At 44.7% G+C, this 13,769-nt stretch overlaps 1 protein-coding gene and 1 long non-coding RNA gene across 6 annotated transcripts in view; one reads left to right on the top strand and one right to left on the bottom strand.

Moving 5' to 3' along the window:
* LOC148109600 (uncharacterized) overlaps nucleotides 1-1,932 on the top strand; it is a 35,899-nt gene extending 33,967 nt beyond the window's left edge. For both annotated transcript variants that reach the window (XR_015725570.1, XR_015725569.1), the window contains exon 6: nucleotides 1,639-1,932. This is a non-coding gene — a long non-coding RNA (uncharacterized LOC148109600). The remainder of the gene's footprint in view (nucleotides 1-1,638) is intronic.
* The window catches only part of SEL1L3 (SEL1L family member 3), a 101,284-nt gene that overhangs the window by 5,295 nt on the left and 82,220 nt on the right, over nucleotides 1-13,769 (bottom strand). For 2 of the 4 annotated variants that reach the window (XM_087864248.1, XM_087864246.1), the window contains 8 exons: nucleotides 11,291-11,381; nucleotides 11,072-11,156; nucleotides 9,807-9,916; nucleotides 5,061-5,188; nucleotides 4,343-4,445; nucleotides 4,190-4,262; nucleotides 3,971-4,060; nucleotides 2,083-3,866 (listed from right to left, as the gene is read on the bottom strand). In XM_087864248.1, the coding sequence (XP_087720374.1) occupies nucleotides 3,775-3,866; nucleotides 3,971-4,060; nucleotides 4,190-4,262; nucleotides 4,343-4,445; nucleotides 5,061-5,188; nucleotides 9,807-9,916; nucleotides 11,072-11,156; nucleotides 11,291-11,381 (772 nt within the window). In that variant the 3' untranslated portion in view covers nucleotides 2,083-3,774. Of the gene's footprint in view, nucleotides 1-2,082; nucleotides 3,867-3,970; nucleotides 4,061-4,189; nucleotides 4,263-4,342; nucleotides 4,446-5,060; nucleotides 5,189-9,806; nucleotides 9,917-11,071; nucleotides 11,157-11,290; nucleotides 11,382-13,769 lie in introns of those variants that run through there. The other 2 variants (XM_087864247.1, XM_045771308.2) reach the window with 2 other exon arrangements.

The raw sequence follows: 13,769 nt of genomic DNA, 5'->3' as shown, positions 1-13,769 counted from the left end.
GGTGGCCACTAAGCCCTTATCTTGCCCCCTCGGCAATCTCAGAAAGGAAGTGTGGGGAGGAAAAAGTGGACAGCAAAGCTGGTGGGACTCTTGGTGATCAGAAGCTGCAAAGCCAGTGGGCTTGGAGGGACAGAGGCGGCCCAGGGCAGTGTGCCTTCTGCTCTCAGACTGGTGACTATGTGAGTGGTCCTAGACCCAGGGACCCTTGCGCTCCCCTGGGAGGCCTCGGCCTCAAAAAAGACTGAGCTGCCTGGTGGAATGCAAGCCAGGAGAAAAAATAAGTTCCCTTAAAAGGAAACAACAGACGTGTGATATTTTCACATATTTGTTTTGGTTCTCTTGAGAGTCTGGTAAATATCTTTTAGACACTTTAAAAAAGAGTTTGATGTCTTAGAAAGAGTCTAACAACATCGAAAAACCCATGAGGCTCTGGGAATTGTGTCTGTTATTGAGATAACCCAAGCTAGGTATTTGCAGGCGCTGCTTGGTGTCGGCATGCTTTATTGCAAGGGGAATGCCCCCAGGGTAGTATTCCTGGGAGCTACCAGCTACCATTTGTTGAGTTCTAAGCACTTTACACCCTGTTATCTGGTTATTTGCTTCTCTCCACTGCAATGGGAAGTAGGTGTACCGCTACTGCTGCTATTTTACAGAAAGGGAAACTGAAGCACGGACGGGCTCCCCCCCCTGCCCAAGGTCACACGGTGAGTGGCAGGGCCAGCACCTTAGCAGCATGACTCCCGAGCCTGTGTTATTAGCTACTGCTAGCCTTCTGAACACGGGACAATTTAGTGTGGCACACGCGGTGGAGTGCGGACTAGATATCACAGGACACAGAAACTCAGGAGGAAAATGAAGGTAGTTGGAGCCGAAAGCAAAATGGATGGACAGCTCAATCTAAATGTTTGACCATAAATCACTAATTTTTAAAAACAACTGACTAGAAAAATGCAGATCTCGAAATGACAAAGATCCCTAACTTAGAGCAGAATCCTTCCACAAGGCTACGTAGGGGAGGCTGCTAACTTTCAAATTTTGTCCCTCTTAACTGTCTGAACTCAGCACCCAGACTTCCTTCCTGTGCCTGCTTCACACCAGCATCCGCTAGAGGGCGCCACCCTCTGGGGCGGTCAGGAGACCTCAGGCACCAACCAGGTTCAGGGCAAGGCACCAGTTGTGCCAACTTGGCCCTCTGAGCGGCCTTCTCACCTGCTCCTCTGAGCCTATCTGGCCCCCGCCCCATGGCCTAATCACTGACACAGTACCTTCCTATTTCAAAGATTTTTTAAAAGATTTTTTTTACAAATTTATTCATTGGAGAGAGAGAGAGAGAGCAAGAACAGAGAGAGGGAGAGAGAGAAGCAGATGTCCCACCGAGCAGGGAGCCCCACTCAGGGCTCGATCCCAGAACTGCAGGATCATGACCTGAGCCAAAGGCAGACGCTTAACCGACTGAGCCACCCAGCGCCCCCTATTTCAAAGTTATTGGAAAATTTGCACTTATGTGGAGGATTTTAAAAATATGAAAGTAATTTACTATGTATTTTAACTCGACACTCATTCTAACAGGGCTGGTAGGCACCCTTAGGGCACATTTTGGAAATAACGCGGAGACTTTTTTTTTCTTTTTTCTTCTAGACCCTTCCTACTCAAAGTGTGGTCCATGGAACCACAGTGTGGACATCACCTCAAATCTTGTTAGAAATGTGGAATTCCAGAGCCAACCCTGGACCTATTGAATCAGATCTGCACTAAATAAGATCCTGGGGTGATTCATGTGCACGTTACAGTAAGGAGTATGGGGCTAGAATTTACATATTGAAATACTTGTCATTTTATTATGATTCATTTCTTTTTATTTCTCCTTTATATTGCTGTTAGGGCATTACTTTTAAAAATATGTGTGTAGGCAGGATAATTATCATTCATTTAAAGTTACCAAAAATGTGCTACAAAATATTTTTTGTACAAGGGAACAATAAGTCAGAGACAGAATGGTAACCACTGTTTTAAAATACAATTGACCCTTGAATAACTCAGATTTGGACCGGATGGCTCCACTTCCACAAGTTTTTTGGGTTGTTGTTTTTTTTTTTCTTTTTTGATAAACACAGTACAGCACCGTGAATGGACTTTCTTTTCCTTATGTTTTTCTGAATAACAAATTCTATTCTCTGACTTACTTTCATATAAGAATATAGCATATAATATGCATAACATATAAAATATGTGTTGACTGTTTATGTCCTCAGTGAGGCTTCTGGTCAATAGGAGGCAGCAGTGAAGTTTTGGGGGAGTCAAAAGTTATATGAGAAATTTCAACTGTAGGGTAGGGGGGTGTCCCTAGCCGCCCCCCCACCCCAGTTGCTCAAAGGTCAACTGTATCGCGAGTCTGAAAAAGCCTGAAATCCTGCTGCCCTTGGTCCTTTCTTGGACATTATTTTGTGATTTGGGGCAGACACCTTCATCTATTTGGCCTCGATCGCTTCATCTGTAAAATGAAGGGCACAGAATCAAAGAGCCCATCCAGACTGGACTAAGGCCAGCAACACGGAGGGAGTTACGCACAGGAAGTGAACGAGTTTGCAAAAAAGGAAGAACGTGTGCGAAAGAGCAAAGGATACATAGCAAAGGGAAAAAATATCAAAGGGCAGGAGGGACAGGGAGGCGAGAATGTGGAGAGACTGATAATGCAGACAGGAAGACAGGAAAAAGAGACAACTTCGGCTAAAAGCAATTCCACCAGCCCATGAATTTTCATGGCTACCAGCTGGCATAAAATCATAAAGACAATTTTCAGCTCCTCTAACGGAATTGCATTTGTAATAATCATAACAATATTTCTACAGAGTAAAAATGACAAAGATAATTTGAAATGGAAAACACTGACAAGATGCAAAATAAATGTGCTCTACCTGGCAACAAATTTAGGGACGGGACAGAATTTGCATGAGGAAAATTTATAAGCCAGCATACAACGGGGCATCAAATCTGGATAGGTTTTGATGGCTCCTTGTTAACCTCCTCAGGTAAATCAGAGGGAAATGGATTCTGCATTCGCCTCTTGCAACAGAGACTTCCTTCCCACCATCGAATCTGTGGTGAGACGCACTCCTTTCGCTTTTCATTATCTGCTACACAAATGGTGGCTGAGCAAATGCTCCAATGCCATGTCCAGTCCTAATGTGCCCATTTGTAAATGTCCCTCCTGGTCTTCGTGGGTGATTATGTCCTTCTGCAGCCGTCCAACAGGGCGGAAAATTGTCATTCTCCACTGACAGCAGTTTGCGACTTTGCGCACCTGCTAAGTGTGTGATATCCCACCTGATGCACGAAAGCCTTCCGTCGCGTGGTCTGATAGGGGACACGAGCGTAAGAGCTCACATTTACTAAGAGGGTTTTATATGCCAGAGAAATATAACGGCTAAGACTACTTGCAGTCGTCACGTGGGTAAGCATCCTGTGTATTTTTTTCACTGAACCCCTCTAACATCCCCGGGAAATAGCGACTATTATAACCTAATTTTATTGTTGGGAAATTGGGAGATCAGGAAGGTGAAATAACTCGCCATCAGTCACACAGCTAATGAGCAGCCGAGCCTGGACTCCAAGCCCGAACAGAAGCTCCGGCGGCGTCCCATCTCCTTCACCATGGCCTGACGCTAGCTCGGAAAAATAACAGGGAGCGGTGGAAATCACGCTAAACTACATGCTCCCTTCGTCTTCCTCCTCAGCCCCTCCTTCTGAATCCACGTGGCTGGGTATTTTCACTCATCATGAGGGTTTCTTTATCATCCCACACATCTGATTCCTTGACTGGAATAAATAGGAAGAATTCAGACTGGAACGGGCTTCAGCGCTGGGTTCTAAGGTCATGAAGGTAGGATATTGACAATGGATGTATTTTCAATGGGAGAAGACATTTGGGTTCAATTTCTGAAGCTTCTTATTTAAAAAAATCCTGGCTTACTTTGACAAATATAACAATAACTGGGACCTTCCAGCAGCCAGAGATGATGGTACCAGCCTGGGGGAATCCTCCACCCCGTGAATGACTCATCTAATGAAAGGAAATAGCATGGTCAAGGGCATGAGGAGGGAAAGTGTCTTTTTTTTTTTTTTTTTTTTTTTTGTAGGGAAAAAGAATCCCTACATTTTTATATTGCCCTGGCTTCTTAGAAATCTTTACCTGAAACAGACTGGAAATACTGCACGGTCCAGGCGATCAGTACAGACAGCAGGAAGGTTCCCAGAAAGTAGATCTGCAGAATCCGAAGCATGAGTCAGATGACTGGCAAAGGGCAGGGACCGCGAGGACACGGCTGGGGGAGACGGTACCTACCAGGGCAGAGTGCAAGACGGCACCCCAGATGAGGCGCAGGTGAAGGTAAAGCCAGGCCAGGGAACAGGGGCTGAAGGACTCCTCACTGCTCTGACTCCAGCACCTGTGCACGAAAAGCCCAGGGAATCCTGAGGGATCGGCAAACTTGGGGGCATTACCCATGACCCGCATTGTCAGAGCCTCAAACCCTCCTCCCGCTTTGGGCAAATGGGGACGCTTGAGATGGAAAAGAAATGAAGCCCGTTCTAAAGGATTTGGGGCTGCCCTGAGATCCCAGGCTCCTGTCTGGCAGAAGCCTCAGAAAAAGATCAGTCCTGTCCTTAATAAAAAGCTAATGGGGCAAGGAGGACCCCGACACGGAGCCGCCAGGACGATCCTCCTGTCCGAGCGCCTGTCCAAAGTCCGGACGTCAGAACGCTTCCCTATCTCGCAGAAAGGCACGGTCTAATCAGACACATTATTCTTTCCGCTCTCCTGGGAAACCTTGGTCAGCACTTTAACTTCAGATGAAGCACATTCTGTAGAGTAAGCCTCAGACGCTAAAAAAAGGAAATAGCTTGGGTCCAGTTGAGTGTCCTCGAATCAAAACAAACCTAGAGCCCTTTTTATAACAACTGGTGTTACGTAATAAGAGAAACTCTGACTTTAACCAAGAAGCAAACACCACCCAGTTGGGTTCCCCCAGATTCCACGGCATTGAAGAAGCCTCTGAACTCACCTTTCATACAGCTCCCGGAGGATGGAGATGTTGTTGGACTGGATAGTTGGGTCAATTTCCAGGAAATCCAAAATATGATGCGGGATTATAGCACCTTCCTCAATTAGCAGAGCCAGGTTAAAAAATCCCTGGAAACAAGCCACAGACCAAACTCATCAACTCCATATAATAAACCCCAGACACACACCCTTCATCAGAATGTAAACCTTTACAACCTCTAGGTTGTTTTTTTTTTTTTAAGTCCCTAGAGCCAGATGGTTTTGTCATCTTCATTGATGGATTGTTTCCCTAAATATATGCATCTGAGAAATTTATTTGCAGGAGGACCAGGAGGCTTTCAGGAGATGCTGTGCGCCATCTGCTCAGAAGCCAGTCACCCAGGGGAATCTGTCCTTTCCTGCTCATTCTCTCAAGACAGAACTCGCTGGAAAGCGTGCCCTTGTATCATCAACAAACCAGAACACCAAGCTGAAGGCGATGTCTATCACTTGGAGATGACGCTCTGGGACACCATCGGCTTGTCGGAAATCTGACAGAATGTTCCGGTGGGCGTGCCCCTCCTGACTGACGTGCTAATGTAGACAGTCTCTCTCATGCGCAAAGTCACATACGGGGGTTTGTCTCTGCTCTCCTAGCCCAGGGGCGGAAAGCTTCTCATGATCTTGGCACAGCTCCACTCGGACACAATTCCCTATTTCTTCCTTACACACCTTGTTCTTGACCCTCAGAGGTAGGACCTGCCTTATTGGGCAGTGCAGATCCAGTTAAAAAAACCAGAGTGAAGAGCCTGAGAGTAGAGGGCAAAGTTCTTCCCGAGCGGAGCATGTGGCCCCACCGAGAAATCAACAAGAAGTGATGTGTTACTTACCATTAGGGATTTACAAGTGAAACGGCATTGTTGCCCTTCAAAGAATTCCTGGTCATGTTTTAATGACTTTATCCTCCCTTTGACCTTTCCTTTCAGTTGCCACGGACAAGGATCTCATGAAAATCACCCCCAACAGGCTGTATACACCAGGCCTCTCATGACCATCCTATGCAATAATTACGATAAAAATAACAGCAGCTAACATTTTCTGAGTGCTGTTATAATGTGAGGCATTGTTCTGTTTTATATATATCCACTTAATGCTCATAACAGCAAATTGAGATAGGTACTATTAGCCTATTTTATAGGTGAGGAAGCTGGGGCGCAGAGAGGTTAAGGAACTTGCCCAAGGTAACACAGCTGGACAGGGGCAAGAGCTGGAATTTAAATGCAAGCAGACAGGGTCCAGAGTCTCAAATCTTTACCTTCACTATGCTGCCACGTAACCTCTAAAGAGCTGGAATTTAAATGCAAGCAGACAGGGTCCAGAGTCTCAAATCTTTACCTTCACTATGCTGCCACGTAACCTCTAAAGAGATGAAAGTGTTGTATCTTTGAGATGCACACATAACACACACTTAATACGAGCAGTAAATAGACTATTTCTCCACTCTTTAAAAGGAAGGTACTCTTAAAACTTGGGATATTAGAAGAAAAGAAAAAAAAATCACTTTATGTAATTTTTAATGTCTCTTGGAAAAATAGAAAAATTAAAAGAAATGGAAAAATAGACTAGGGGAATATTTGTATGCAATGTAACAGCTTAAGGTCCATTATCTACTGGGCAAATGTAAAGAACTAATTATGATTTAAATGGAAAAAAAAAAAAAAAAACAGTATCAGGGAACCTGGGTGGCTCAGTCGGTTAAGTGTCTGCCTTTGGCTCAGGTCATGATCCTGGGGTCCTGGGAAAGAGCCCCACATTGGGCTCCCTGCTCAGGGAGTCTGCTTGTCCCCTTCCCTCTGCTGCTCCCCCTGCTCCTGCACTCTCTTTCACTCTGCTCTTTCTCTCTATCAAATAAATAAACAAAATCTTAAAAAAAAACAGTATCAAACCTCCAATAGATAAATAGGAAAAGAGCATGAATAGAGAATCCACATAAAATATACCATGAGTAAATGATCATAAAGTCTATGTAAAAATGGCCATTGCCACTAGTAATCAAATCAATGCAATGTAAAAAAAAAAAAAAAGGACATTATCAACTTATAATTATAAATGAGAATAATTAAAAGTGAAGTCATGAAAACATCCAGTGCTGACAAGATTTCATTTCCTTTCCAGCACTCAACCACTCATTGGAAAAACCCCTTCAGAAAACACATCAGCCATATGCTATTATTATGTCGCCATGAGCCCATTTGGACTGTTTGCTTCAGTAACACCAGCCCTCTCCATTCAAATGGAGATAAAAGACCGAGGTATGAACATATCCCCTAAAGCACTGGATAGCATTGCCACACAAGAGGAAAAGGCCTCTGTGTCTTCCTTAATACACTATAAATCCCAAGAAGGCAAGAATATTGTCTACCTTTTTCTCTTCTGTCCCCACCGCTAAGAAGTGTCAAAGACCTGGCAGGACCGAATAAACAGGTGCCCAGTCAATGAATCAATTAGCAAACGAGAATCAACGTCCACTAATAAGATAAAGCTGAATAAATTACAGCCATCAGCACAACCGAATGGGGGCAGTGGTTAAGAGTAATTAATAATTACGGAGACTATGCAGTAAAATGCACACATCCTGATAATATGTGAAAAGAGACGGACTTTCTAAGCGGCGGGGACGCTCTGGCTGACATTACAGAGATACAGCCTGTGGGCAGTGGCTGGAGGGGGACAGGAAGACGGCAAGGAGTGAAGGCCCCGCCATGGGGCTGTGCAGCACCCTTCAATTTTTATTTTCCTTTGAAATGATCTTTTAAGGCTTCGAGAACATTGTTTTTCCAAAAAATTAACATCAGAATTGAAGAAAAAAATAGGTCCTCTAAATTTGAGGGCCAACAGGTATCATCAAAGGAAGTTTGGCTCTATACAGAGTCCTTTCAGCACCAACTCTGATTTCATTCCAGAAGACATAATAATAGGAAAGATCACGTCCATTGAGTGTACTCGGTGCTGAATGTTTAATAACATTCAATCCTCATAACCTATGAGCTAAATACTATTATTATCCCCAGTTTGCAAAAGAGAAAACACAGACTCAGTAATTCAGTGACTTGCTGGGTAGGAATAGCGATGAAGGGGTAAAGACGTGGGGATTTAACCCAAGTAAAGAAATACTCAGATGTCGTACCTCCTTAAAAAAAACAAAACAAAAACTAAGATACGGAAGAGTGTCCAGCTTTTGCTCTATAATCAGACCCCAAGAAGGTGTCAGCATGAAGCGTCTGCCTTCGGCTCAGGTCATGATCCCAGAGTCCTGGGATCGAGTCCCGCATCAGGATCCCTGCTCGGCAGCGAGCCTGCTTCTCCCTCTGCCTCTGCCCCTCTCCCTGCTTGTGCTCTCTCTCTCTGCCAAATAAATAAATAAATAAATAAAATCTTAAAAAAAAAAAAAGAAAGAAAGAAAGAAAGAAAGCATCAACCATTGCGAGTTCCATCATGAAAATGACCCTGAGGTTCTCACAGGAGATTCCGGTTAGCAAATGTCAGAGAGAGAGAAGCAGAGGGTCACCACGAACACAGCACACTAATGATCATTGCAGGCAAGATCTATTAAAGGATGCTAAAATTAGTGGACAGAAATTTGAGGAGAAACAGAATATCTGCAGAGTTGCAAACGATCTCCCCAGGATATATATAAATTAGAAAGAAAAATGTTAACTTTGCAGGGGGGAATCCCCGCAGAAGCTGCCTTAACCAAGGACTGAGCTCGGCCTCACCAGTACTCAAACGTACTGACATCACTCATGTGATACACTGAGAAGGACAGAGCACGTCTGTGCTTTCCTTGCTCAAAATGCATAACTTCATTCTATTCACGAGGAAGCAGAAGACAGAGCCAAATTGGGGCACAGTCTACCTAATACCCAACCAGTGTTTTTCCTAAGTATCAAGGTCATGAAAGACAAAGACTGAGGAACTATATTATTAATTGATGAAGACTAAAGAAATAGGACAACTAAATGTGATGTGGGAGGCTGGATGGGATCCTGGAACAGAAACAGGGCATTCGTGAAAAAATGTGTGAAATCCAAGGGCAAGCCTCAAGTGCCCCTGATGGTTCTGAACCAGCACTGAGTTCCTAGTTCGGTGACGGGATTGTGGCAGGTGCATGACACATTCGGGGAAGCTGGCTGACTGGTATAGAGCAACTCTCTGTATTCTTTTTGCAACTTTTCTCTAAATTTAAAAATCCTCCGAAATAAGAAGTTTCCCCCCCAAAAAAGTCACCAAGAGCAAATTCCTATCAGCGAAGTGTTGGCCCAACTCTACAAGCAAATCCCCTGTCATTTTGATCGCACTTCCAGTTTCTTCAGTTTCTACACAGTGAGTTAGTCTGATGGAATCTGGTAGAAAGACTCCTGGACCTGGAGCCGGAGGACACGGCTTTAGGATCTCGGGCTGCTTCACCTGCTACCCGATTGTGTGGCCTTGAGCAATTTATCACCTGATTGCAGTCTTGTTTTCCTCCACTATAACATGGCTATAATCATCCCCACCTTCATGGGATTGCTGTGAGAACGGGGTGGCAACCATAGCCTGTGCCCCATAAAGGCTCCCTGTTACGGTTCTTGTCCTCACAGAGCTGTGAGAACGGACAAGAGATGACTTTGTGAACTGGGAAGCAGGTAAAGACGGGAGGGCTTGGGAGGACTCCAGGCCTTGCGGCCTCACACACAGACACCACCCAGAGCTCGTTTCTGTGGCTTACCTGCGAGTCTCCATCCAGTGCTGCCTGGGCGTACATCTGCACGGACAGCTCAAGGTCTTGGGACTGGTTTTGGTGGCCGTAGTAGTAAAGGTCTCCCATTTTCAAATACGCTGCAGGACAGAAAGCACAGGCGCGTTTGTGAAGTGATTTTGTTGCAGACCGACGTTTTCAATGGTTGGCTCAGTTGCACGACTGAGTTTTTCCTACTGGGACCGAATACATAACATCATCGTTTCCTTTGTGTATGGGGGGGGGGAGGGGGGGAAAACCTTTTGTACCAAGCACCACCATTTCTAGGTACATTTTCTTGCTTTGCTGGGCAGCTCTCCCAAATGGGTCTGTGAAAATCCCAGTCTGCAACCTTACAGCCCAATTGGCCAAGATTGTTTTGGGCACTTTATTTGACATCTAAAATTTTACTGCCTGAGTTGATGACTGGTGGGTATTTCTTTACTCTGTTTAAGCCATGTATATATATATTTTTTCCCTCGGAAAAAGTTTTGCTTAATGGTGTATGTATCACTCAATGTCTAGTCAGAAAAACAGAATCTATGTCAAGTAGTTCAAAAGATGGATTTCAACACTGGGAACTGGTTTCCAGGGTGTTAGAAGGGCTGAAACAGCAAATGGGGGAACAACCAACAATCCAGAGAACAGTAAGATGGGAAACTACTACCATCCCTAGATCTGGGACCACCGGAGACCACAGAGGGTGGCCTGCTAGGCAGGAGCTGGAACCATAGGCGTACAGCCATTGCCAGAGACCCAGCCCAAAGTAGAGAGAGATGGGGAGAAATACTTGGACTTCTCACTTCCTCCCACCCAGCAATCTCCTGCCGGCACCTCCCATTGGCTGAAACCAATCAGATGCCCAAGGACACAGGAGTCTGGGAACCGCAGTTGCAGGGGCTCAGCTCCTCCCATACAGAGCAGAGCAGAGCAGAGCAGAGTGAGACAGGGATACATCTGAAGGCCAAAAGGCAAATAACTGGCCCAGAGATCTCTCCAGAATAGCTTTCTCTTTTGAATTCTCACCAACTCTGAAGAAATGGCGGGTTCAAGCATTCAGTGGACAACGGAAGAGGAGAAGCCCATTGCTTGAGGCTGACAGCAGTTTACTCATGATCTTAATAGCAGAGATTTTTCACACTCTTTCCTAATTGTTTAGAAATATCATACTTCACACAAAGCTGTTAGATGTTCCCTGTTACTAAAGATTAAAAGACTCCAATGCTTCCATTTAGCACCCATTTTTCTATACATACCAAATGAAGGAGCACCGATTTGAAAAACAGAGAAATTATAGTATCTCCAAACACAATTAACACCCAAGTATCCCTTGGCCAGGTCCTAAGGGGGTGAAGGGGGAGAAAAAATTAATTCATTAATATATTTCAGCCAAGTGACTAATTTTGCCTTCATAAAACCCAATTCATTATCCTTAACCTTACAGCTTCCGCTCCGAGAAGAATACATTTACTTACTGGCCTCTCCTCGCAGATGTGTGCTAAATTTGTCTGTGACACTTCAATTCCAGTTTCTGCTGCTAAAACATAATACAGCAAAGCTTCGTGCCTAAAAATAGATGATTAATAATAAATTTCATATAGTGGCTCTTACTAATATTCACAGAGAGCTTTATATTCAAGCATAAGAGGGCACAAAATAAGCAGTTTTTTTAAAGCCACAAAATCATGAGTTTGTTGTGTGTGTGTGTGTTTTAAAATAAATACTGTTGTTAAAAATACTGCATGCACTGATTTATTTTCTATCTTAAAGGCTGAACTCACTGATAAGGTTGGAGAGCTAGTTGATGCAACAGCTACCTCTAGTGGCCGAACAGTGAATGGCATGCTGGCTGGGTTGTCTATTAGCCTTCTGTCCTTGAATCCTTCCATCCCCGCTCAGAAGAGATAAGTGGCATTTAGAAAAAGCCCTGTGCTTTCGGGTCCTCTGTTTTGTGAAAGGCTTCATGGGGCTTAGAATTCTGAACAAGCTTAATTAAAGCTGAGCTTTTGTGATGCATTTGAAGTTTGGCAGAGGGGAGGGAGTTTACAAGGGGCTTGATTCCAATGGCCAAAAACACACAGAAGAAAAATAAATGTTCGACACCACTAGTAATTGCATGATGGCAAAACAATGATGGTTCACTGTTCATCTGCTGAAAGACTGGCCCACGATTCATAAGACAGAGTAGCAGCAAGGGTTTGGGGGAATGGATGTATTCCTACGGCCAGGGCTCGTGGGAGGGCAGGTGAATCCAACCCTTAAATGTGGGAAGTCTTAAGAATGCACATTCCATTTGGCCAACAGTCGTCCCTTGTGAAGGTTTATTCTAAAGCAGCAGAAACACGTGCAAAGGTTCTGTGGCAACAGAGTTCACAGCAGAGCCGTTTATGTGAACAAAGAACACTGGAAGCAACTTAAGTATCTGAAAATCAGTGAGTAGTTAAATTACCCCACGGGGCAGCCACTTTCAGATAAGGCCATTAAAAATGATGCTAGATGTGTGCTAAATGTAGAGGAGAATTCAAAAACGTAGAAAGATGTTTACGCAAAATTTTCCACTCAGTTAAAAAAGAAAAGAGCAGGATGAGAAACAGAGCAATTCCGTTTTTGTAAAACAAATAAAACCGAGTGTACACTTCACAAGCTCGTGCGGGTGCCTATAGGCAGGGAGAGAAATAGAACCTAAAAATTAGCTATCAAAATGCTTACAGTACTTTTCTCTAGGTGATAAGAAGCAAGTCATTTTATTTTCTTCTTTTTACTTCTATGATTTCCTCCATTTTCTTTGTGTTCCCCAGGTAATGCGTGAAATTTTATTTTGGCCAGATATCGTCGTTCCTAAAGCTTATTTTGCATTCTCAGGAGTGGACATTAAGAACTCTTTGCTAATTGCAGCTCCACCCCAAAACTGGCTTCTGGTGGGGCTGGGGAAATAAGGAAAGCAGATTCTGAAATCATTTTTTCTGCTCTGTTAAAGCAGCTTCTGGTGGCCTATCCCTTGGGGACAGAGAGAGGTGACTGGGGGTCAAATTAGGACAGTGAGATCTTCAATCGGACACAGTGCAGGTCATGGGCCATGTAGCTGCTGAGTGAGCTGATTCTCAGCTTCCCAGACACCCAAGGCAGCGGACCAATTAGCCATGACTCATGCTAAAGAGAGACGAGGCTGGCTGGGCAGTTGTCCCCTGCACCGCAAGTCAGATAACAAGCCCACAAAGGCAGCCGTAAGAACAACACAAAAGCTGCCTGGGCGTATTTTTACACAGCTGGCAAAAATCATGTTTTGTGACAAGAATCTTCAGAACAGACCCCAGATGGGGGGTGTGCAAAGGAGGCCTGGCAGAAGGTCCCCATCATTCTGCGACAGGGACCCATTTCTAAGGTCTTACAATCTGGCGTTTCTTTGGAGGCACTTGGATTGGAACCAGTGCCTGTCTCCCCCAGGGATGGATGCGGGAAGGAGCTGGTGTAGGCTTGCCAGCTCAAGGTCACATGTCAGGCCAGGTCCCTCTGCTGCCATTACTGGATGGGACGTGGCTCCCATTATTCAAATGTAACCAAAATGACGTTTTCTTTGACAGCAGTCGGGCAGACTGTTAGAACGTGAGAGGGAGGCAGGAGGCTGACGCTTCCCGGAAGAACTGAGTCACTAGGATAAACTTTACAAAGACAAGATCTTGTCTCTAAAGTTCCTTTGGTGGTGGGGAGGGGAGGGAGGGACGAGTTTTATAGGAAGACTTCCACTGTCCAATTATTGTAGAAGCCAAGAGGAAATTTCATAGAATTCCCAAGCATTTCCTTTGAGGAAGCACTGAAATCCATCAAAAAGAGATGTCTATGACACATCGATGTCAACAGAATCACTGAAGGGAAATCCACCTCTGTCTTCCGTCCCGCAGAAGCAATCCTCCGAAGCCGTGTGCTCCCATACCACCACCATCCGCAGGGGAAGGT

The sequence above is a fragment of the Ursus americanus genome, chromosome 8 (genome assembly GCF_024610735.1).
Source record: "Ursus americanus isolate L20-20 chromosome 8, mUrsAme1.1.p, whole genome shotgun sequence".
Lineage (NCBI taxonomy): Eukaryota > Metazoa > Chordata > Mammalia > Carnivora > Ursidae > Ursus > Ursus americanus.
The sequence above is the reverse complement of the archived record's forward strand: the minus strand, read 5'-3'. Positions and strand labels throughout refer to the sequence as shown.